Source organism: Coregonus lavaretus, assembly GCF_964263955.1.
Source record: "Coregonus lavaretus genome assembly, chromosome: 8".
Taxonomy (NCBI): domain Eukaryota; kingdom Metazoa; phylum Chordata; class Actinopteri; order Salmoniformes; family Salmonidae; genus Coregonus; species Coregonus lavaretus.
This window is the reverse complement of record NC_139995.1, coordinates 26,869,464-26,894,342: the sequence shown is the minus strand read 5'-3', so window position 1 is coordinate 26,894,342 and position 24,879 is coordinate 26,869,464. Positions and strand designations below refer to the sequence as shown.

At 43.5% G+C, this 24,879-nt stretch overlaps 1 protein-coding gene and 1 long non-coding RNA gene across 8 annotated transcripts in view; one reads left to right on the top strand and one right to left on the bottom strand.

Annotated features, from left to right (window-relative positions):
• The first annotated feature begins 5,695 nt into the window (after nt 1-5,695).
• Nucleotides 5,696-6,778, top strand: LOC311133550. The gene is made up of 3 exons (XR_014613606.1): nt 5,696-5,777; nt 6,096-6,178; nt 6,566-6,778. It is a non-coding gene; the product is annotated as an uncharacterized lncRNA (long non-coding RNA).
• Nucleotides 6,779-8,332: 1,554 nt separating this feature from the next.
• Nucleotides 8,333-24,879, bottom strand: part of foxp4 (forkhead box P4) — a 51,592-nt gene continuing 35,045 nt past the window's right edge. For 4 of the 7 annotated variants that reach the window (XM_084167348.1, XM_084167351.1, XM_084167350.1 and 1 more), the window contains exons 8-15: nt 24,110-24,193; nt 19,849-20,080; nt 19,548-19,624; nt 19,228-19,329; nt 16,501-16,622; nt 15,474-15,540; nt 14,426-14,601; nt 8,333-14,337 (exon numbers count right to left, since the gene is read on the bottom strand). In XM_084167348.1, the coding sequence (XP_084023474.1) occupies nt 14,184-14,337; nt 14,426-14,601; nt 15,474-15,540; nt 16,501-16,622; nt 19,228-19,329; nt 19,548-19,624; nt 19,849-20,080; nt 24,110-24,193 (1,014 nt within the window). In that variant the 3' untranslated portion in view covers nt 8,333-14,183. Of the gene's footprint in view, nt 14,338-14,425; nt 14,602-15,473; nt 15,541-16,500; nt 16,623-19,227; nt 19,330-19,547; nt 19,625-19,836; nt 20,081-24,109; nt 24,194-24,879 lie in introns of all 7 variants that reach the window. The other 3 variants (XM_084167346.1, XM_084167349.1, XM_084167347.1) reach the window with 1 other exon arrangement.

The following is a 24,879-nucleotide window of genomic DNA, read 5'->3' as shown; positions in this document are numbered from 1 at the left end:
TCTCATGTTAACAAATTGTTCATGCTAAAAGTGCGTTTAGGTAGGCTACACAAACAATTAATTGTCATTATCATGTATCAAACAGTTGAAATGCCCCATTCCCGCCATTCGCGCTGCCTCATTCTAGCGCAAGGCGAACCTGGCCTGGAAGCGAAACTGATGAGAGTCGTTGGTGTGATTGACGTGTGAAGGATTGGCCGGGGCGCGAAGTAAATTGCAGCGGAAAATCATCTTTAAGAGCTTTCAAACAAAATAGTCTGCATTTTTCAGAGAGAGAGAGGCTTGGAGTTCAACAACACAAGAATGCCCAATCATATTCAATTTGTCTCACAAATAAATCACCCTGTTACTGAATCTTGACACTAGGTCAACTGTAGCCTATCCTTTATCTTATAAAGATGTTTAGGGTGCACAGGTGTCATTTAATCAATAAATCAGTCTCATTATATTGTTAACATATTTCACCCATTTGACGCAACTGAAAACAAAGCAAGCTTTGTAGGGAAAAAAACACTGAGAACGCTAAATATACATGCTTTGGGGTGGCTCTTTTAGAAACAAACTCCCATGACCCTACTAACATTTTGTAGGCCATACTCTGAAAGACCTTGACTAATGTAATGATTGGGTCTGCACAGTGCACACTCAACTGCTCTGGCACAAGCCTTTATTATAGTAACAATTTTTGAGAGCTGACAAACATCTGTTCGGGTCCACACTGTTTTACTAGCCTACAATAAGGTGTGTAGTGGAGAGCTGCAGTTAGCAGTGCACCTAGTCTGGAACCAACAGGTCCCTGAACAGCTTCTACTCCCAAGCCATAAGACTACTAAACAAGACTGCTAAATAGCTAATCATACCCGGACTACCTGCATTGAACCTTTTTTTTCACAAACTGTCTTGCACTGACTCTATGCACACACACTGGACACACATACACTGAGTGTACAAAATATTAGGAACACCTTCATAATATTGAGTTGCACCCCTTTGCCCTCAGAACAGCCTCATTTCGTCGGGGGCATGGACTACAAGGTGTTGAAAGCGTTCCACAGGGATGCTGGCCCATGTTGACTCCAATGCTTCCCACAGTTGTGTCAAGTTGGCTGGATGTCCTTTGGGTGGTGGACCATTCTTGATACACACGGGAAACTGTTGAGCGTGAAAAACCCAGCAGCGTTGCAGCTCTTGACACACGCAAACCAGTGCGCCTGGCACATACTACCATACCCTGTTCAAAGGCACTTAAATATTTTGTCTTGCCGATTCACACTCTGAATGGCATACAAACACAATCCATTTCTCTAATGTTTCAAGGCTTAAAAATCCTTCTTTAACTTGTCGCCTCCCCTTCATCTACACTGATTGGAGTGGATTTAATAGGTGACATCAATAAGGGATCATAGGTTTCACCTGGTCAGTCTATGTCATGGAAAGAACAGGTGTTTCTTCTGTTTTGTACACTCAGTGTATATATACTGACACCCCAACACACACACACACACACACACACACACACACACACACACACACACACACACACACACACACACACACTACATACACCCATACAAACATAACACGCGTACACATGCATACTGATGCCACACACACACTCATACACACACACACTTTCACACTCACCACATACGCTGCTGCTACTGTCTATTATCTATCCTTTGTCTAGTCACTTTACCCCTGCCCATATGTACATACTGTAGCTACCTTAACTACCTCGTACCCCTGCACATCGATTCGGTACTTGTACTCCCTATATATAGCCATGTTATTTTTTACTAATTATTGTTATTCGTTATTCACTGTGTATTTATTAGCATTTCACTGTTAGTATGCACCTGTCGTTTACGAAGCATGTGACAAATAACATTTGATTTGATTTGATTCTACTCTATTATTACACTTCTCTCTGCCCTGCACCTCATGAGTGTTTCCTGAAAACATGACCTGACCAGGTTAAACTCCTGGCGCTACATATAAGTTGCTCCCATACTTCCCTGGTCAAGTCACATGGTCAGGAAATTCTCCTGCCCTTCTCCTGAGATATGATGTGTTGCCATCGGCAGCTCAATAGGCCAGCTCATCATCTGACAGCCAGCCAAATATGGCACTGACCCTAAACATTCCACACCTCTGTCTGCCCGCTCCTATCAAATCACTTTCCAATGGATGAAACATGAAACAGCCCAGAGAGCTGCTATACTGGGTTAAACAGGCACAGCAGGCAAAACAGGATTGGACTGCTTGTACAAATATTTTAACCCAGTATGTTCAAATGCTGGACAGGCCCCATGTCCAGGCAGCCCATAAACTGTAGCCTACTGTACTGTACTACCCTGGGGAAATCTTTCCCATACATTGAAGACTGCAGATTTCTCCTAATGCATATACAGGTAACTGCCTAAAGAAAGGAAACACTTGAGTAAAGAAGGGATACAACGTATATTGAAAGCAGGTGCTTCCACACAGGTGTAGTTCCTGAGTTAATTAAACAATGAACATCCCATCATGCTTAGAGTCATGTATAAAAATGCCCAGTTGCCCATTATTTTGGTTACCGTGGCTAGAAGAAGAAATCTCAGTGACTTTGAAAGAGGGGTCTTAAAGGCGCATAGGGGGTTTAAAGGGTGTGTGTGTGTGTCTCAGTCACCAGATTCCAGTGCAGTTGAACACTTATGGGAGATTCTGGAGTGGCGCCTGAGACAGTGTTTTCCACCACCATCAACAAAACACCAAATTATGGACTTTCTCGTGGAAGAATGGTGTCGCATCCCTCCAATAGAGTTCTAGACACTTGTAGAATCAATGCCAAGGCACATTGAAGCTGTATGTTGGTGTTTCCTTTATTTTGGCAGTTACCTGTAGCTGGGTCTACACAACATATGGTGGGTACTGTTTACTCAGCTCTACTTTAGACAACATAAGGTATGTAAAGGTCTGGCAAACTTATGTTTTAGGGTGAGGTATTGCTCTAAAGACTGAGGATTTCCACCGTGAAAGTCAGTTTGTCTCATCTAGTGGCTGACGCCTGGAATGGGTCTTATTTTTTCAGTACCACAGACAACACAGGAAAATACAACACAACATACACAGAACAACACAACACAACACAGTACAACACACTGACTCTAGCAGGAAGAGAAAGAATAGAGAGAGAGGGATGAAGAGAGGGAAAGGGGAATGGAGAAGGGGGAATTATGGGAGGAGGGAAGGGAAAGGGACAAGTGAGGGAGAGAGAAAGAGAGAGAGAAAGAAAGAAAGAGAGCGAGAGAGAGAGAGAGAAAGAGAGAGGTCAGGTTGAAAGTGAGATTTTGGGAGAGCTAGACGAACTGTTGGCAATGACTGTGTGCGTCTATGTGCTTGTGTATGTGTATGCAAGACGTAGACCACCGCTATGTGCTGTAGATATCAGCAGGGAGGTTTTTTGGGGTATTATTTTAAACTTTTGACGTTGATTGTTTTCAGTGGGTTCGAACGGTCTGGCGTAGCTGGGAAGAGGAAAGAGGGAGGAGAGGAGAGGGAGGAGAAAATGTGGTTCCAATCACTCACAAAGATGCTTTTGTTCTGTAGCTGGGGCCCTCTCTCTCAGTGAGCCCTCAGGAGCCTGCAGACTGGAGTGCTGCTCTCATCACAGGCATTATTACACTGAAGATGACTGCACTTACAGTTACAGTATGGGTGGCTGCTACAGTATGGTTCTGGACGGGGACAGTTACAACTACTGGCAAACTGGGTGACATTTGGGTGATAGAGTGACATTTTGATAGCACAAAAATGCTTCTTAAATTATCTTAATACCAATTGTACGTGGATGGAACATAGACCTATGTGGGTATTAGTATGCACATAAATGTGAACACTGTGTATATATGAGTATTTAAACCATTGTGTCATTTGAATACTTTATTGGTATGTTTGTGTGTATTTCACAATTTTCTTCCTAACCACAGAGTGAGAGCACAATAGGCCTCTTCTCTTAGTTTAACCCAAACAAGCCTATCCAACAAGAACCAAAATAACTGTCCTGTGATGTGTTGTTGTAGAGTGAGTCAACATACAGGAGAGCAAAAATAGCCTCTAGTACGCACACACACACATGTAAACACACAAGCATACACACACACACACACACACACATACACACACACAGTCTTGCGCAGCTAACCTTGTGGGGACATAGAATTCAGTCCGATTCAAAATCCTATTTTCCCTAACCCCTAACCCTAACCCTAAACCGTACCCTTACCCTAACCTTAACCCTAACCTTAACCCAAAAACCTAACCTTAACCCTAACCTAACCTTAACCCTAAAACTAACCGTATCTCCTAACCCTAACCCTAAACCTAATTCTAACCCTAACACTAATTCTAACCCTAACCCCCCTAGAAATAGCATTTGACAGTATGGGGACCAACAAAATGTCCCAAGTTGGTCAAATTTATCTTGGTTTACTATTCTTGTGGGGACATCTGGTCCCCACAAGTATAGTTAAACACGTCCATGTATGCAAGCACGCAGGCACACAATATTTTGTTAATGTATTGTGGGGATCTATTTTCTTATAACTAGATGTGATGCCTAGCTTAGAAAGAATACATTAATGATTAAACATAATAGGTTTGTACTGTACTGATAATAGATTGTTTAACATAACAAGCTGTGATTAATGTGGGGAACTGTTATGGGGGTAGGCTGAGACAGACTTGTGATTCACACAGACACACACACAGCCTCTTTGTTAAACCGCTCAAGGACAGACTATGTCTGAGGTTGCTGACTCGAGACAAGTTGTGGAGATAACAACTAATGCCTGGCAACAGTGAAGCGCCAAGGGGCTGGGACCAGCCTGTGCGCCAACGATAGGCTGAGTAAGTCTAAACCACGCTCAGTCTCTACTCTGATAGGCCAGCAGGGAGCGGGAACTATCTCTGTCAGAGTATTTAAAGAAGAACTTAGAACAATGGCTCAGTTCTCTGACTGCCCTGCGTGGTGTTTCAGTGGACCCGTATATACGAACATCATATTTACCATTGAAGTGTTTTGCATTAATTAAAATACTAGTCTATTTTAGAAGACGTGTATTGACCTCTTTTTGTTCCTATACCAAATTTGAATTGACGTACCTTAACAGTATCTGGGGTTCGAGCAGCTTTCGACTAACACATCTTTGGATCCACAATGAAACATTGTGACTAAAAGGAACCAGTTACTATGTTTTAAAGGTTATCCTTGGACTTGTGAGACCAAATTTCACTGGTAAAATGTCCAGTACATTTACATTACATTTTAGTCATTTAGCAGACGCTCTTATCCAGAGCGATTTACAGTTAGTGAGTGCATACATTTTTCATACTGGGTGGTCATATGGAAATATTCGATGTTATGTTTTTATATGGATTTGATATGTGATCTTTAAAATACAGATTTTCCATCATATGGAAATATTCGATGTTATGTTTTTATATGGATTTGATATGTGATCTTTAAAATACAGATTTTCCATCAGGGTCAATAAAGTTGATCTGAGCTTATCTCTCAATCATATCTTGGCTGTGTACGTCCAAGGATCCACTGTATATGATTGGAATATAAAATAAGTTCTATAAACGTACTTGGGAGGTCTGGAAAACAATGCACGCATGGGAGCATACTTTTTCGTTCCCTTCGCTGGTGAGGCTATCCCATAACTCATTGCGACGCATCGAAAATTCCTAAAGCTAATGGCGGACTTTATTCCAGAGGAATAACTTTGTAAAATGTAAGTATAACGTTTCTTTATTCACCAAATTATGTAAAAATGTTCAACAAATTACTTTTTATTCAAATGTTGAGTCACTGCAGTTTATCAGCCCGCTAGCCAAGATATGTTAGCTCGTCGGACGCGATGGCTAGCTAGCAGGCAATCTCGTCCTGGTTTTCAGCTGTTCAGGGATGAACAACTAAACAAACTAATCGTAAAATCAGCAGTGTCAGTTGTGAATACCCAGACAGTTTTTTAATCCTGAATTGGTGAACTTGCTAGCCAGCTAATGACAAATGTAGCAAATCTTTTTTTTCTTCTTCAATTTGTTTTCAGGGACAGATGGCAACTGATGTGTTAATTTCACTCCATGGCATTGGCTTGGCAGGACAAAACAGTCGTGCCCGACTTGTTTGGAGGTAAGACATCTTAACAACTTCTGATAAAAAATGTAGGAAATGCAGCTAGCTGTGTTCTGTTCAATTTAGGCTTGCTAGCCAGCCAAGTTATTTGTGCGTTTTTACATGCATGCATGCATTATCTGTTTACCTAACTTTCTTGTCACTTTCCATTTCCCTCTTGTTTCACCATTGCATATAAAGAAAATGTTTTGAATAATGAAATTATCAATTAAAAATGAATTAGTGACAACTTTATCAAACCTATGAATATGAAAGCGTTTACAAAACCATTGCACATTAACAAAGGTAGTTGTGGTTCTCAGCAACTTGAACCAGCACTGAAATTTGAGCAGTGAGGTTAATTTCTCCCCCCTTGGCTTTATGTTTCTGCTCTGTTCTCCTCAGGTGGAAGCACATCCCACCCCATCACCAAAAACATGGGAACCTCCTGTCCACTAGGAAAATCACCCTATCCCAGGAGTTTAGTCAGTTTATTCAGCAGTGTGCAACATCACTATGTTAGAAGTAGATCCACATATGTTATTCTCTATAATGCCGAATTGACAGCTCATTGTAACATATGAAACTCATTCTAAAATAAATATATTTTGGACTACCAAGAAAGGTATTGGTGAATTATATTAATCATGCAAAGAACTGCATCCATCTATTCTGCCAACAATGCATTAGTGTACGTCATGGAATGTTGAGTCAAATATAACCTATTTTTAAAACCTCTCATAAAGTTGGTTTTGTAGCATAAACTGGGAATTTGATATTTTTGTTTGTTTCATATCTGCAAAGTAGTTAAAACGCTGTCAGTTCCACTTTAAGCACTCCTTGTTCTCCCATTCTAGACAATATGCTCTCTCAGGTGCTCTTGAAGTGCGTCCTTGAAAGAACGGGAGAACGCAGAATGATTACGCATTTTGGAACACACACAAGGTCTCCACCCAATGGCTTTCACCAATCCAAACCTGGTCAGATCAGTGATTACCGCAAGGAACGAAGGAAGGAGTGAACAAATCATTTGTACAGTACAGTATGTGAACAGACGCTGTGTGTCCTTCAGGCTGTGTCTAGTTGAAAGGAAGGAATCATGTCTACAGTATGGGAACAGGCCCTGTGTCCTTCAGGCTGTCTAGTTGGAAGGATGAAAGGAAGGAAGGAATAATGTTTACAGTATGGGAACAGGCCCTGTGTCCTTCAGGCTGTCTAGTTGGAAGGATGAAAGGAAGGAAGGAATAATGTTTACAGAATGTAAACAGGCCCTGTGTGTCCTCCAGGCTGCGTCTAGAAGCTGTTGCTTCTGTTCTCTGGTTTGTTTACCCCTCCTGGTGGCCACACACTGTATCACAACAACCGCAGCTGACACGCTCACTCCAGGTCGAACTCACCCATAGGCACAGATCTAGGATCAGCTTTCCCTCCCCAAACCCTAACCTTGAACATCAGGGGTGAAACACAGAACTGGGTAAGGGCAGAGAGAAGGCTCAGGACTTACTCACTGTTATCAATGTGATGTTAGACAAAACATTAATTAATGAGCACTACAACTGAGGAAAAAACTGGGTGAGCACTAGGTCATGCAGTCTAAGTGGTGAGGATGATTTGACAAATGTCATCAGCTAAATGAGATGGTGAGACTGGTAGAGGATCGAATGTCTCTCACCAGACATACTCCATACATCTACTAGTCCAGATGTTTCCCTTGACACACACACACCACACACACTGGGACCCTGCTCTCACACTCTCTCCCTTTCCTCAATCAGGCTGGGGTGATGAGTGAGTCCACCTACAGTATGTGCTGTGTGAGTGTGTATTGTGTGTGTGTTCTCCTTGCCAGGAGACTGTGTTTGTTCTGAGGCCTCGCCCTGCCAGCCGCTCTTATTCAAAGCACATTTCCCTCCTCCTCTCTCTCTCACTCTCCTACACACACAATGGAGCTCTTTCTAAAACTCAGGAGGAAGATGTGAAACGTTGAGGAAGGGGGAGAGTAGGGCCAAGTGAATAGTGGATACAGCTATGGTGTCAGGCAGGTGTATGAAGCACTTGCTTGCACTACGGAACCATCCCTTTACCTCTAGGAATAGTGTGTGTGTGCGTAAAACCCGGCACACTGGTCTCCTGCCATCTGGACAGATAAAGAACATCACGCTGACACAGTCAGACAGTGTAATAAGTATTTTATTGCATTTTATAATGCCATTGTCAATAATTAGTACAGATTACATGCAACTAGACCTACTGTACAGTTGTTTTTATTGTCTGCATGGACAGACACAAGAAGATTCAGGTTACAAATACACAGATATATGTGTGTGTGTTTTATACAGCATGAGGAAAAGGGCAGTGACTGGCATTACATGGCCACCCAGGGAAGGGGGAAAGGGCAAAGGTCTCGGTGGCAAAGTCACCTTTTTTTAAACCTCTTTTAGACCATCTTAACACCGCCTACTCCTACTGAACCCCTTCCCCTGGGTCACACTTTCAAAAAATGAACAAAATAAAAAGATAAAAGAGAGGTAAACTGAAACTAAGTAACGTTACAGAAAGTCACTGCTGAAAATGTACACAGATTCATAAGATACAACCAGAGGACAGCTGAAGTGGTAGTTCCATTTTTTAGGGCGGCTGTGAAGTTCATAATAACAGGGGCAACTCTCCTTTAAGTTCCCTTTTCCTCAACATGACATCTAAGAGCTGTCCAATCATAGAGCAGGGGCGGGGCCAATTAGGTCCCTGGAGTCACTTATGATCTAATAGGAAGAGTGCTCATCCAAGAGATGATGGCGATGGTGATAGCGAAGAATGGTTTGAGGTATGGGAAGTAGCTTGCGGAAGATTAGTGCCTAGGGTTGGTTTGGTTACGGTTGTGGTGGTCTGTTAACTGATAAGACATGGCCACTCACAACACCTTTGGTGCATGATTGAAGATGAACTGCATCTCTGAAAGCCTTTAGAGATTGTGGGGGTGGGGGGGGGTGCTACAGGAAATTAGGATTCTAATTGGACAAATGCCATCAGGTGTGTGATTGAGGGCCACGCCCAGTTGCCCTATGGAGTGATTGACCGCTGTGAGGGTTAAAGGTCATCAGAGGAATGACTGTGGTCAGGGTTCAGAGGACACATATTGGCACATAAAGGACCAACAACATCGCCTTTACATCGCTCCATCTTTAAAAGCAAGAGAGGGGCTACATATTTTCTTCAATTATTTTCCTCTTTCTCTCATTTTTCTGAGGTTTTGGTCCTGTCTTAGAGAAAAGTCCTTCTGAGGTATCATCAATACATAATGAAGTAAACTTTTTGTTTTACTGTTGTTTTTCTTTTTCTTTCCTTAAAAATGCAGTACAGAGACAAAAGGTATCAAAATAGACCTAGCTAAGATAAATATACAAACAGGTGTTACCTAAACCACTTATCTAACTTTAATTATTTTATTTTTTAGAGATAATACACTTAAAAAATGATCGTCCCAGACGTTTTATGAAGAAAACGACAAAAAAGGAAAAAACAAAAACTATTCAACCAAGATACTTGCAGCACTTAATATGATAAATACATACACTTCAGCATTAGCAATACAGTATAAGAATCCAAGCTGGAAGCTTTACAATAGCTAAATTAACAAAAGAGAAAATCAAAAAGACATAATGGAAAAGAATGCCCTCGAGAGCTAAGCCAAGCGTTAATATACAATAATACATCATAACAGCAAAACCGGAGAAGGAACAGAAGTGTCTGTGGCAATCTGTTAACATCATTGACAAATGTCAATCTACATCTTCATAAAACAGCTTGGCTTACAGGTGTACCTTAAAGCATGAGAATTCAAAGATCATTTATTTACTGAATGCAGCTGTTCATCTTTCGTGAGAGTTTGGATCATAACAATATTAATAATAGTAATCATAAATTCCTTTGTAAGCGTGTTATTATTGTCCGTCTCCCAGCAAGTGAGGGTGTACAGTAAGCTCTGTGTTTGTCTTTGGATAGTATCTTTAGTTACTCAGAGCCTCTCTTCAGCTGTCTGAACCAAGGGGCCATCAGGGGCCCGGCTCCTAGTGACAGGGGCCACTATTCACTGTGAAGGGCCAGCTCCATGTCACAGGGCTTTTATTCCCAGCTATGAGGCTTTCTGACTGATACTAAGGGCCCTTTGGACTGAACACTGACTACAGCGGACTACGGACTGAACACTGACTACAGCCTGTAGAGTGTTAGACTGTTCAGAGTGTGTGTTTCCTTTATCGCTGCCATCTTAAAGCTGTTCTCTGCATTCATGTGAAGTGCGGGCCGCTGGCGTGTGGCGGGCACTAGTGTGTGTGTGTGGCCCAATGGCGGGTGCAGGGCACTCATATATTCTGCCCATCATCACTCCTGACAACCAGCTTCATGCCCCATTGAGTCGCCGCTAACTACCGGACTATCATTGGCTGCCGGCAAAGCCTGCTCATCAATATACGTGCATACAATTAGAGCACCCAGTTAAGAGGCTGTTCACGGAGCTATATGCTAATGGTCAGCACAGAGAGAGCCAATAATACACAGCTGAGAGTACACCTTTTTAAACATGGTGACCACTTCACTCTTCACTCTTAGGAGAACGCTCCAGTTATCTGTGGTTTTAGGAGAGGTAGTCATCTTTAACGGGATGTAATGTTATTGTAAAGTCTCTTTGTTTTTGCGCTCAAGCTCGTGAATTTGGAGTCCAGATAGCCAGACAAGTTTTTTCAGCCCCACTAAATGTGTAGTAACAATAAGCTGTGTTTTGGTATATTTCACTATTATTATTGAGGAAGAATGAAAAAAAAAAGAAGAAATATTTCGGGTCTCCAGTCTCCCATTGGCTTTTATTGTGAACCATTTTGAAAAGGAGGTAGTGTTATTTTTGGTTTTTACTCTTGTTTCAAGGAGTCCCTCTCCCGCTTTGTTTTTTATAAATCAGTCGGATGACATGAAGCATCATTACCCTATTTAGACAGGAAACAGTGCTGTTTTACACAGGAAGTCAAGACAAAGACTCCTCTATTAAAAAAGAAAGAAAATGGTGCAAGAGTTGATTTGACAAAACTGTTCCCGAACTTTGTTTTAGAAAAAAAGACATAAGTTGGCATGTCCCTTGGTGTGTTCCTTTTACATTGGTATGATTTTGTCATTTGTCAGTTGTTCCCTCTTTGCTGTAAATATCACAAGTGGTCATAATGGTATGTCTGTTCTGAAAACCCCTCCCTGTATGTCTACTGATGTGAATGATGTTTGGGATGACAGCCAGCTTCAAACAGTCTTTATCACAACTACTCACAGCACATCTGAGACTTGGGGATATGAATGTGTTTCTATGGCAATGTGAGAGCATGAAGACATTCTAAAAGTGAAGTATTATAATTTTGTTCCTATTTATTATAACACCTGTACTTTTTGGTATTAGTTAACCTGTTGTGTTTGCTAGAGTATCCTGTAGGTGAGGAGTAAAGAAAGTACAGTAAGTAAACCGTTCACTGCTCGACAATGGGACTTTGGGTCCTATTCAATCAAACCGGTACCCGGGTCAAAAAAATTACATTCACCTGCATAGCACAAAGGGATGTTTGAATTTATAGAGTTTCACAATGAAAATATTGTTTTGGTTGAGGAAATTAATCAAAACATTCATTATTACAGTGCAATAAAAATGTATTTATTTGACCCGGTATCCCAGTTAATGGACAACTGAAACTGACAACAGCCCACTTATTTTTTTTTGCTGGCTTCTAGTGTCACATAAAGGTATATAAATGTTGTGTTCAAGTGCCTAATGAGGGTAAGATAATTATTTGTCATCTTTAACCCTGAATCCCATCTTAGGCTTGCCTACAGCGGAGCCTGTCTTAGGGTTGTGTTTGAAACACAGGTAGCCTGAGCATGGAGAGATAGAGCTTTAAATCCTAAGTGCTTTCTTTCTTTATCTAAGGAACTGCAAAAGGGTTGTTTGTTAATACTGTTTTTGGCCTTCAACCATAGCATGCCTAATGTGAGTCGTCATTTGCACCAGTTAAACACATGTAAAAAGCTTTTAACATCACCAAATTCTATTTAGCATTTTATACTTTGGTTTTTGGAATGGTCAGTACTGTCATGAACAAATTCAACGTAAGAGTTACGATAATACAATAATAATTTAAATTTCAGATGTTTATTGTCTTTTGGCCAGTTCTTTAGAGGAAAAACTCAAAAGGGGAAAAATAAACTACAGGGTTTTTGGTTTTCTACACATTTCTTTGGTTACCTGTAACAAAAATAAAATGGGAGAAAAAGCAGAAAATACATAAAAATTATGTGTTTAAATTTGGTATGGCACTGCAGAGAAGGTGATGCTTTTACGCTCACTGAAAACAAAATATTTTAAATCTCACGTGCTATTCCTTTGAGTCCAACTCACACAGTGAATTGCAGACAGCTTCTATACAGTAACTATAGTAACAATATAACTTTGAAATGAAACTGAGCAGAGTTGCCACGTTTTGGTGTACCACACAAAGAATTCCTCCTTATTTCTTAAACATTTTGGACACAGTTCCGGGCGGACACTTTGTGGGATGAGGTATTCTCTGACCACCATAATATATTTTTTAAAGCATTGCTTTGTATCACAGCTGATGTTTCTCAACTAACTATGAGAAGATAAAATAAAAAGGAATGAAAGTTAGTTAAAAAGGAATAATACAAATGGATGATAATGTTCGGGATAATTGGTGAGTGTTCTCAGGAGCTGAGGCCCTCGATCCTAAGTGCTATTCTCAATCTCCTGCCATCTAAACTGGCAAACCCAGACAGAAAGGGATTCAGGGTGGTATGGGTAATTTTGGGACAATGCTGTGCTTTCTTTGCCACCAATACTAGTTTGGAATGGTGTGAACAAGCAGAGTTAAAAACTAAAGAAACAAAGCATTTTTACAAAATACACTTTGAAACAGAATTATATCACCATGGAAATTTGAATCCTAAAAAATAAACAAAGATAACATCAAAGAAAAAAGGAAGTGAAAAAGCTACCACTTTTTGGATATAAAATGTTTTGTATTCTATAATCAAACTATTTTAGTCAGATATCTCTGTGTGGATGATCCCTCCTTCCTCCCTCTTTTTCTCTCTCTCTCAGGTTGGCCTGTGCCCATCACTCTATCACACATGAAGGAGGAGTAAAGCACCAAAGGGTCCTTTTTTGGGGGGGAAAACAATATATTCTTTTTTTGTTTGGCATTAGGAGTAAAGAGAGTCTTGTCTGGCTTGGGCAGAGAATGGGTAGAGAGTGGGCATAGGGCAGAATCCTGCCATCCAGTCTCAGTTTCACCTATGGATCACTGACTGGTTTGTATGCTTGGTTTCTGATGTGTGAGCAGGTGGGGTAATCTTTGAGAAAACCACTGTCCTTCCTTCCATCTCAAAGCCCAGCAGTTCTTTCAGGCAAAATAAGAAAAGAAAAAGCAACTAATATGATCGAAGAGGAGAAGGTATACACCTCCTGGTGACTGTTCCAAAAAATATATACACATGATCTGGTGTGTGTGTGTATCTCCACACTCTCTCTCTCTCACACCTGTATGTATATTGAAGTGGTGTGAAAATCAAACTGCCAGCACTAAAGGACTGGGTAAACCATCTGTCGCAATCAGCAGGGAGAGGAGGAGAGAGGAGAAGAGAAGAGGGGACCCTGCCTCCATATCACCACTGAGAGCTGGCTCTCTGACAATACACTGCTCATAGGGTGAGGGAGGAAGGAGTGAGGAAGGGGTGAGGTGGGTGAAAATGTGTGGGGATAAAGCAATGCTCCAGAGGGTTATTTTTGCGTCGGTATGTAACGGAGGTCTAACCCTGTTTGTCAATGTTGTTGTTGGTTACTTGCTTTAAAAAAATCATTATCTTTCTCTTTTTTATCTCTATCTTCTTTTTTATGTGGTCATCATTTCGCTTCACTCCAATGGAGTGGGCGGGATTAAACCTCTAAGTCCCGTCCACTGGTTCAGCTCTTCCAATCCTACTCCAGCTCCTCGGTGGGAAGCTCATCCTCCAAATCGCGGTCATCGCGATCGCTAGGCAATGCCATGTTCTGAGTGACAGTTGCCATGAGCGACATGGAGCGGCTGTCCTCCTCGACCTCAGTGGGCTCCTCCTTCACATGGACCTGGTGTCTGAAAGACAGAGGGACACGTTAGAGAGAGAGACAGAGAAAGAGACAGGGAGTGTGTTTGTAAGAGAGTTTGTGTGTGTGTGTCTTACCCATACTGCTGTGGGCTGAGTGTAGGGCTGCAGCTGCCATTGCTGTTGACCTGTTCCACAGTGGAGCTGACGTCATCGTGACCCATCCCATGCAGCATGTTGAGGCTGGCGGCAGATGAGGGGTTAACCAGGCCCTGGCTGTTCAGTAGAGTCAAACTGCTCTCCGCAAGGGCCGCCTAATACACACACACACACAGGAACACACAGATTTACATGAAAATATACTCACACACATCACAATTGACTTCAAGTACTTATGGATCCACAAATACACTTTGTGAGTAAGAAGAACCCATGTATTTATGCGGTAACAGACTGACTGGTGAGTCCTGTTGAGTACTTGCTAAGCATTTCGCTGCACCGTTTATACCTGCTGTAAACTGTGTACGTGACGAATAAACCTTGATTTGATAGTCAGTAACGCTGAAGTCTAAAGCAGTGTTGCCTGGATGACTAACACTGCAGGATAACCACATACAACCACTAGGGGGCTCCTGCACACTACACTTCACTGCTCTAGGGTTTAGTGGTGTGTGCGTGCTTGTGTGTGTGTGCAGGCATGCGTGTGGTGGGGGGCTGGTGGGTTAGAGGTTAGAGAGAGAGAAAGAGAGTGAAAGTGAGAGAGCGTTCATTGTTGGTTGGTTTGCCCAGAAAGTGTGTTTGTGTGATAGGAGTGACTCTATGCCATTGAAATTGATTTTATAGGACAGGCACAAATTTCATGCAGTGACCTTAATTGACAAATACTTGATGCTATCATCTGAGTCGAAGTCGGATGGAGTAAGGTGTATGTGTGAGTGTGTTTTGGGAGGTGTGTGTGTGTGTGTTTTGGGAGGTGTGTGTGTGAGTGTGTTTTGGGAGGTGTGAGTGTGTTTTGGGAGGTGTGTGTGTGAGTGTGTATGTGGTGGAGTGTTTCTGTATGTGTGAGAGTAAATTGATATTAGTGCCCTTGATCGTGACTGGCTTCCGCACACGTGTCACTGTGACAAGCCTAACTTGCTAACTAGTGTGTGTGTAAGCGTGTGTGTGTATATGTGTGTACACTAACCTGGTAGCTGGCATTTAGGGAACCAAAGCTCAGGCCTGAAATCATATTCTTCACCAGAGTAGGACTCCTAGAGAGAGAGAGAAAGAGAGGGAGGGGAGGGTAGAAATAAAGAGAGAAAGAAACAGGTGGAGATTAGAAAAAAATATATATATATTGTCACGTATACCGGATAGATGCAGTGAAATATGTTGTTTTTACAGGGTCAGCCATGGTGCGGCAGGTAGCCTAGCGGTTAAGAGCGTTGGGCCAGTAACCAAAAGGTTTTTCACCTTGTTGGCTCAGGTATTCGAACCAGTGACCTTTCAGTTAACCGCTAGGTTACCGGCTGCCCACATTGAGTGCATGTGTGCAAAGGAGTTGCTCCAGACAAAAACAACAAACAAATGCACCCACTACACACACACACACACACACACACACACACACACACACACACACACACACACACACACACACACACACACACACACACACACACACACACACACACACACACACACACACACACACACACACACACACACACACACACACACACACAACAGCGGTTTCCAGTCTCTGATATCTGCTGTGCAGGCATGTGTGTGTTTATTTAAGTGTGTTTGTGTTTGATTGTGTAATTTGGCCTGATTTCTCTGGCAGTTGGAAATAAAATATTTTTGCACATGCTAACAAGCCTCTGTCCTCCATGTGTGTCTGTGTGTGAAGATTTCTTTACACATGCTTCACGCTAACAAACCTCTCTCCACCCTGCATCATTGACAGCTTCATAGTAATGGTGTCAACAAACACGTAGAATGGGAAACACACACATGCACACACTTAGATATGAAACACACACACACTGACATAGCAGGCATTTATATTTGACTCCTGAGTTAACCCCTTGGTAATAATGACACAATTATACATGACAACACCTATAACCTCACACACTCATCACAAACACATATCATCAGAGCCCAGGGTGGGCAGGCAGGCAGATTAATGTGGGAGATAAATGTGTTTGTGTGTGATAAGTTTGTACCCGGTCATCTTTGGTGGTCTCCTCTTTTGGTATTCCACTTCGTCCACAGTCCACACGGCCCCCTTCACGTTCTCCACCCTCACAAAACACTTATGCAGACTCAGGTTGTGGCGCACAGCGTTCTGAATGGAGGGAAAGAGACACAGAGAGAGGGAGATAGAGATAGAGAGACAGAGGGAGAATGAAGGAGATCATTTGCTTTCATAAGCATGTAGAGATCCAGCCTGAAAAGAGCACCTTGTAATGGTTATTTACAGTTGTTCTGAACAAAATCAAATATGACAAAAACCTGCTCAGACAAAGAAGTAAACTAATGGCTCCTGCACAGGAGCATGGTGTAGAGACACACACACTAAAACACTATTCTGTCTGTGGCATGTGCATCCCCTCCCCTGGTTTTATTTTAACATTTCTTTAATCAGCCACAATCTACACACACACACACACCACACACCACACACACACACACTCACACCGCTATCTGCGGCTCACTCCCCTAGGGACAGTCCTCTCTTTTCATCTGCTGTTTGGAGTTTGTTCATGCCCTATTTCATTACCAATTTTAATTTGTCTATAATTAAATCCCGCATATTTTCTCTGACACGCTTTTTTAATCCGTGAGGGAGGGACAGGCAGAGCGCGCATCACTCCTCACCGTAATTACACACACACACACGCGCGCACACACACACATACACACACACACGTAATTACACAAACCATAATCAGCCCCAGACCCCCCCCCCCCCCCCGCCCCTCTTCCCCCCCCACACCCCCCCCCTCCCCCCTTCTCTTTCAAGCCGTGATGCTCAGTTTTGTAAATGAGTATGACCCCAATCTCAGCCTGCCACCCCGCCATCGCTGCTCCTCTGCTATTCTCTGCTATTTGCATTTGTCTCCGTGATGAAAGACTAATTCGCACAGTTAAAACATTAGCAGTCATTTACAGCAGGTCACAGCACACGCCACACACACACACACACCCAGCAGACACACACATAAACACAACACACCCTGCAGTGGTTGGGGAGAGGAGAGGGGAGAGAGGTGTGTAGAGAAGGGTAGGGGTAAATGTGGGAAAGGGGAGTTGAGGGGACGGGGAGAAGGAAGACAGGTGGAAAAGAGAGGTATGGGTAATGCTAGTGGTAGTATTGGAGAGAGGTAGGGGAACAGCTAGGGGACGTATAGGGGGGTAGGGATGAGGCTCGGGGTAAGGAGAGGAGGGTGTTAGGGGTGTTAGAGGGGTGGAATGTGTGTGACACAGTGCCCACACAACAGACGTGTAGTTCTTACCTTTCAGCGTACACCCCTTCAATTATTATCCTTAATGTGATATTAGAATTCTTAAAGGTACCACATTGGCACCAAATGTTCAAGACAGACTCTTAAATTATATTTTGCTGGAATATCTTCTGCTGAATGTGACCCTGCTTTCTACCCATAAAAAACAGTTCTCAACCATATTCAGAACCTTGGAGAAATTAAATCACTGTTTAAAGCTCTCTGACTGGACAGTCTGGAGTTCACCTCTCCCTCACTCCTTCTCCTCTCTCTCTCTCTGATCAATGACTTCCCATGGCTGACACTTGCTCTCCTCATGAAATAACCAGGCCCATTAAAGGACATACGTCTTCCTCTATATTTAATACAGGCCAAACCTCCGGACACTCCATACATATATTAATATATAAAGGTAGATATTTAAAGGGCTGGTCCTAGGTGGAGAGGAAGCGGGAGAATACATTAATTGTAAAATTTCATAAAAGTGAGATGAGGCGGCAAAGATATTCCTGGCTGGCATCTCCCTCCCTCCCTCCCTCCCTTAGTCCCTCTCTCCCTTCCTGCCTCCCTTCCCAATTCAAGGCTATTAGCGCGAGGCTCGGGCCGTGACACCCCCTCTTCACCCCTCCTCTCGTCTGTCTCTCTCGTTCTCTCGCTCATTCTCCCTCTCTCTCTCTCTGGAGGAGCTGACACTCAGTAGAAATGGGTCAGCACCTACACTGTCAGGTTCTAGCCAGGTGTGTGTGTGAATCTGTGTGTGTGTGTGAGTTATAGACTGCGAGAGTGTGTGTGTGAGTCTGTGTGAGAAGCCATTGAGTGTGTGTGTGACTCTGTAATGAGGCTCTGTGATAGTGAGATGTGTTTCCACTGAGCTAAGTGGAACCGTCTTCGTAGGCCATGTGAGAGCTCACAGAACTCTCCAGAAGACCAGGAGGGAGGGAAGAAGAGGGCGGGATAGAGGGAAGGAAGGGAGGGAGGGAGGGAGGGAGGGAGGGGAGGGAGGGAGGGAGGGAGGGAGGGAGGGGAGGGAGGGAGGGAGGGAGGGAGGGAGGGAGGGGAGGGAGGGAGGGAGGGAGGGAGGGAGGGAGGGAGGGGAGGGAGGGAGGGAGGGAAGGGAGGGAGGGTAGGTGGGGGTGGGTAAGTCAAATCTAACACCTCTCTGTAAAGAAACACAGCCACATGGAGTGAGTCCACACACTTACGCACACACACACTCCACTCAGGGCATTGTGGGTAAAATGGCTTATAATCATCAAAACAGCTTGGTGTTTCAATGGCCATGTCAGTTTTTGAGGCTGCCGAGTGTGTGTGTGAGTGTGTGGGTGTATGTGTGGGGAGGAATATTGTCTAATCTGTGTGTGTGTGGATGTGCAGCGTATGTACAGTAGGTGAGTGACCATGTGTGTATGCTGAGGAGTGTGTGTGTAGGAATATGTGTGGACTCACCTTCCACGTGGCTGTGTTTCTCCTGAAGTAGGCGAACATTCGCGTAAACCAGTTATAAATCTCATTAAGAGTCAGCTGCCTGTCTGGAGCCTCCAGAATGGCCTAGAGAGAGACAGAGAGGGGACAACATTAGACAACGTCTCAACAGAGGTATCAATGGTTCACAAAACTAAAATGAGAGAAGAGAGGAAGAAGGAGGAGAGGTGGATGGAAGGAGGGGAGAGAATTTGAGTTGCTAGGGGAGGAGGAAAGGAAGATGAAAGGAGATGACAGGAAGAGAAAAGGAAGAGAGGAGGATAAAAGGAGGAGAGGAGACTTACATGGCGTATGAGAGAGGCGTAGGTGAAGGGAGGTCTGACATCAGCGTTCTTATAGAACTCACAGTTCTGTGCCAGCTCTACAGAGACAACACACACCACATTAGTCATGGATATGTGTATTTGTGTGTGTGTGTGTGTGTGTGTGTGTGTGTGTGTGTGTGTGTGTGTGTGTGTATCTTTAAGTCAGTCAGTGAGTAAGACTTTGTGAGCATGTGTATACCAGTATGCTTGTATATATTAAAATGTTTGTGTGTACACAAGTGTGTGTTTTTGAGGGTTGTATGCATACCCTCTCGTATACCTGAAGCGATGGGGGTGCAGAACTTGTCAGCGTTGCGCCTGCGTATGGGTCCCACGCCGTGCGGGTGTGAGTGTGAGTGTGAGTGTGAGTGCAGGCTGGAGGAGCTGATGACAGTGGGGCCCTGGCGGAGCGGGGTGATGGGGGCGGTGGCGGAGGTTGGGGGGTGAGGTAGACCCTCGGGGTACGCCTCGCTCTCCCTCTTCAGCAGGGAGCCACTGGACGCCAGGTTCAGCTGGGGAAGGAAACAGGATGTGACATCATCAGAAAGGGACCATCATCATTCATGGTTCTAGCTTGCCCTCTGGTAGGATAGATGGACAGTTAGCTATGTTGCTTCGACTTATCTAATCCTTTCAGACACATTAAACACAGAGACATGAAGAGTGATGCCAGCTGGCACAAAGACTATATCTATCATAAGATCATTAACTCTGCTAGTGGAGAACAAAACAAAGACCTCTGACTCAGTTACACAGACACAAACTGCAATTAGCCCTCAGTGAACAAAAGCAAAACAAAGCAAGCGATGGGAGTATGTGTGTGTGGAGGCCTCTGTGGTCACACACACACAGCGGTGGAACACTCTCTTCATGGCCCAGCTCGGCCCAATTAGGCAGAGCCCACAGGAGCAATGGGAACTGGAAACCAGTCCTCTGAGTCACTCAGGGACGCTTTTCCAAGGGCTGCTAGTTTAGAGCTAATTAAAACCATCATGTGTGAGTGAGAGAGAGAGAGAGAGAGAGAGCATTATCTGAATGATCTTATACAGACCTCTGTCTTCCTTCCTCTTTCTCTCTTCCCCTTCTCTCTCTTTCACCTTCCCTTCTCTTTGTCCTTCTCTATCTTTCCAGTCCTAACCAATCCCCCCTCCTCTCCTCCCCTACTTGTCCTTGCCCTGTCTGCTCCAGACGAGTGGTCTGTACCATTCGGACTGATTAGGGGTCAGGCCTGTATCTGCTACTTCATTAGCTCTGGAAATCTGCCTCTTTCTTTCTTTCTCTCTAGCAGCTCTCTCTCTCCTTCCCTCCTCTCCTTTCATCCCTCTGTAAAACAGGTACTTCATTAGCTTTGGAACCCGGCCACATCACCAAGGCAACACCACAACCCTCTCAATTGAGGGCAAGTTTTGTTGCCATTCTGAAGACTCCTCCCCTCCACCCCCCTCCTCAAATCGCTGACCTAGAGGCTTGTCTCCCACAACGACACAGGACACACCTCTTCCTGATTTCCCATTAGGTGCAAACGACAGCTGATGCCCTGCGTTGGCTCCACACACACACACACACACACACACAAACGTCCCGCTGCTCCACTGCAACCATTTATATCCCCTCAAATTAAGACACTCCACTTCTAATTGACAATTAATTTCAACATATTCATATTTTAATAAGACTCCTCGTCAATCTGAATAATGAAATATTCATTAGATACCTAATAACAACCCTGCCTGTGCCAGCCAGCCAGCCTGCCTGGAGACACACAGCTCCATCCCTCAACACAGTGTTAATTCTGGCACTCTTTTTTTTATATTTAGTCTAGTCTTTTGTCATTTGACTAATGATTTAGTCCAGCTATTGTCAAAATTACGAAAACAGTGGGCCATTTTAGTAAACTAAATGCGCTTTCACTTTAGCCACGTTTTAGTCACATCACAGAAATATGCCAACATATACAATTGAAGTCGAAGGTTTACATACACTTAGGTTGGAGTCATTAAAACACGTTTTTCAACCACTCCACAAATTTCTTGTTAACAAACGATAGTTTTGGCAAGTCGGTTAGGACATCTACTTTGTGCATGACACAAGTAATTTTTCCAACAATTGTTTACAGACAGATTATTTAACTTGTAATTCACTATATCACAATTCCAGTGGGTCAGAAGTTGACTGTGCCTTTAAACAGCTTGGAAAATTCCAGAAATGATGTCATGGCTTTAGAAGCTTCTGATAGGCTAATTGACATCATTTGAGTCAATTGGAGGTGTACCTGTGGATGTATTTCAAGGCCTACCTTCAAACTCAGTGCCTCTTTGCTTGACATCATGAGAAAATCAAATGAAATCAGCCAAGACCTCAGAAAAAAAATAGTAGACCTCCACAAGTGTGGTTCATCCTTGGGAGCAATTTCCAAACGCCTGAAGGTACCACGTTCATCTGTACAAACAATAGTACGCAAGTATAAACACCATGGGACCACGCAGCCATCATACCGCTCAGGAAGGAGACGCGTTCTGTCTCCTAGAGATTAACGTACTTTGGTGCGAAAAGTTCAAATCAATCCCAGAACAACAGCAAAGGACCTTGTGAAGATGCTGGAGGAAACAGGTACAAAAGTATCTATATGCACAGTAAAACGAGTCCTATATCGACATAACCTGAAAGGCCGCTCAGCAAGGAAGAAGCCACTGCTCCAAAACCGCCATAAAAAAGCCAGACTACGGTTTGCAACTGCACATGGGGACAAAGATCGTACTTTTTGGAGAAATGTCCTCTGGTCTGATGAAACAAAAATAGGACTGTTTGGCCATTATGACCATCGTTATGTTTGGAGGAAAAATGAAGAACACCATCCCAACCGTGAAGCACGGGGGTGGCAGCATCATGCTGTGGGTGTGCTTTGCTGCAGGAGGGACTGGTGCACTTCAGAAAATAGATGGCATCATGAGGAAGGAAAATTATGTGGCAACATCTCAAGACATCAGTCAGGAAGTTAAAGCTTGGTCGCAAATTGGTCTTCCAAATGGACAATGACCCCAAGCATACTTCCAAAGTTGTGGCAAAATGGCTTAAGGACAACAAAGTCAAGGTATTGGAGTGGCCATCACAAAGCCCTGACCTCAATCCTATAGAAAATTTGTGGGCAGAACTGAAAAAGTGTGTGCGAGCAAGGAGGCCTACAAACCTGACTCAGTTACACCAGCTCTGTCAGGAGGAATGGGCCAAAATTCACCCAACTTATTGTGGGAAGCTTGTGGAAGCCTAAACAAATGGTTAACGGTCCGCAAGTAGCCTAGGTTTCGAATGGCCCACGAAATGCTTTATAAATGTCAAATGCGGCCTGCTAATGCACGATAGAAAGAAAATAACGTAGCGCCTGTATTATGGGTCATGTCTTTTGAAAGGGCTAGAATCATGCCATTTTCTCTGAGGAAAAGAGGGAGACTTGGCTATGTTGGCTACATAAACTGTATATGAAATGCAGTGGGAAAAGTGTGAGGGTTGAGCGAGACTACAAATTCAAGGAGCCTACTTTTCTATAGCCTACTCAAGGGAGATAAAAACATAGCTAGACTGTTGTTTTACTATTAAACTCAATGCTGCTATTGTTTTTAATTTCGTAAAGCAGCTTGTGTTTCTTAACCAGGCAAAGGGTAGCTTGCTAGAAGGCTGGTGGTGACTGGTTAGCTACGTGGAAGCAAGAGAGTCTCCTGCACGATGTGTATAATCGGAGGCAGAGCGGAGCCGGTCTTCCCACACTCATCGCTTGCTCCCCGGCAGCTCACAAGCTAATGTAGGCTGTGTTTGCTGGGTGTGACGCGTCCTTCCCACTGCTGAATAGAACTGCGCTGCGCACCTGTGCTGCTGATATTAATTGTGCTTATTACTGAAAAGCTCTCAATCTCTCCAAAAACTATTGTCCAGTCCACTTAGTACACAGATTTTTGTCACAGAGATCATTTTGTCTCGTCTCGTCGTTTAGTCAACTGAAATGAAAAATATTTTTGGTTTAGTTATAGTTTTTTCTGGGTCTAATTAGTCTTGTCAATTGCCACTGAAAAATAAGGTGTTTGACAAATATTTTAGTAATTATCTTAGTTGACGAAATTCACACTGTCTCAACAGGGCAGACTGAATGATGGATGGCTCACACACACCGAAAAATTCACCCACATTTCAATACTTTATTTGGATAAAGCTTGTGTGGTTTTTTGATTTATGTTGGTATTGTGATCAAAGGTTATGGAATTCTTATAATCAGATTATTACTCCATTATAGTTTATTACAGGGACCTGTGCTCATATATAAATCAAGAACAACATCCCTTATGCATATTTCTATACTAATAATGAACGCTATAGATAACCCTAAAGTGAATAAAGTCCAACTGTAAGCCTCACTGATCAACAGAGGGCGCAAACACCAAGCCTGACTGAACACACACCCCAAAACTCTGAGAAACACAAATACACTTCAGTAGCAACTTCTACAGCATGGTGAGAGGTAAGTGGTCAGGGGTGAGAGGTCAGGTACTCACAGGTTGGTTGAAAGGCTTTGGCTCCGATGGGCGCATGTGCAGGTGGGTCATCATGGCCTGCAGTCGCTCACTCTCCTTGGCCAGCTGAGAAACACACCCATACAGACACACACGTCAGCAAATTGTACTTTTTGAGTCAATGATTACTATTGTCATAGACAAGAAGCACGGTAGTAAGAAATAGGCTCAAGCTCCATTCACACCAACCTGGGTTTGTCTTGATGTTTATAGACTGCTGGTTTATTCTCACACTGTGGACTTGATATTATCCAGTCAAGCCACATCAGTGTCAATGCAACATCAGCCTCCCATTAAACCAGTAAAACACAGCTATTTAGGGAAGGGTGTGAAGTAATGGGTGTTTGTGTTAGAGAAAGAGGCATCCCCTTAGTCTATGATTTAGCATGTGGTAGTGTGTGTGTGTGTGTGTGTGCAGGTGCGTGTGTGTGTCTCAGGGCTGTTCTCACTGTCTCACAGCACCAGTCTCCCCAGGCAGAGAGAGAGACGGGAACCCCCTCTACACACACACACCTAACATTTTCTCACACATTACACACACACACTCACAGACACATACACACTAGCCTGCAGACACTCGTCCCCGTTCGCCATTGCTAACTGCCGTTTAGTGGGAGCTGCTGTGCTATAGCCTTTGGAAACGTATGTGTGTGTGTGTGTACTATCGTAGCCTGTGGAAACGCCTCCCTGCATCTCCACTGAGAGACATCTCAGTCAGCGAGCCAACACACCACAGTTAGGGGCTAGCTAGA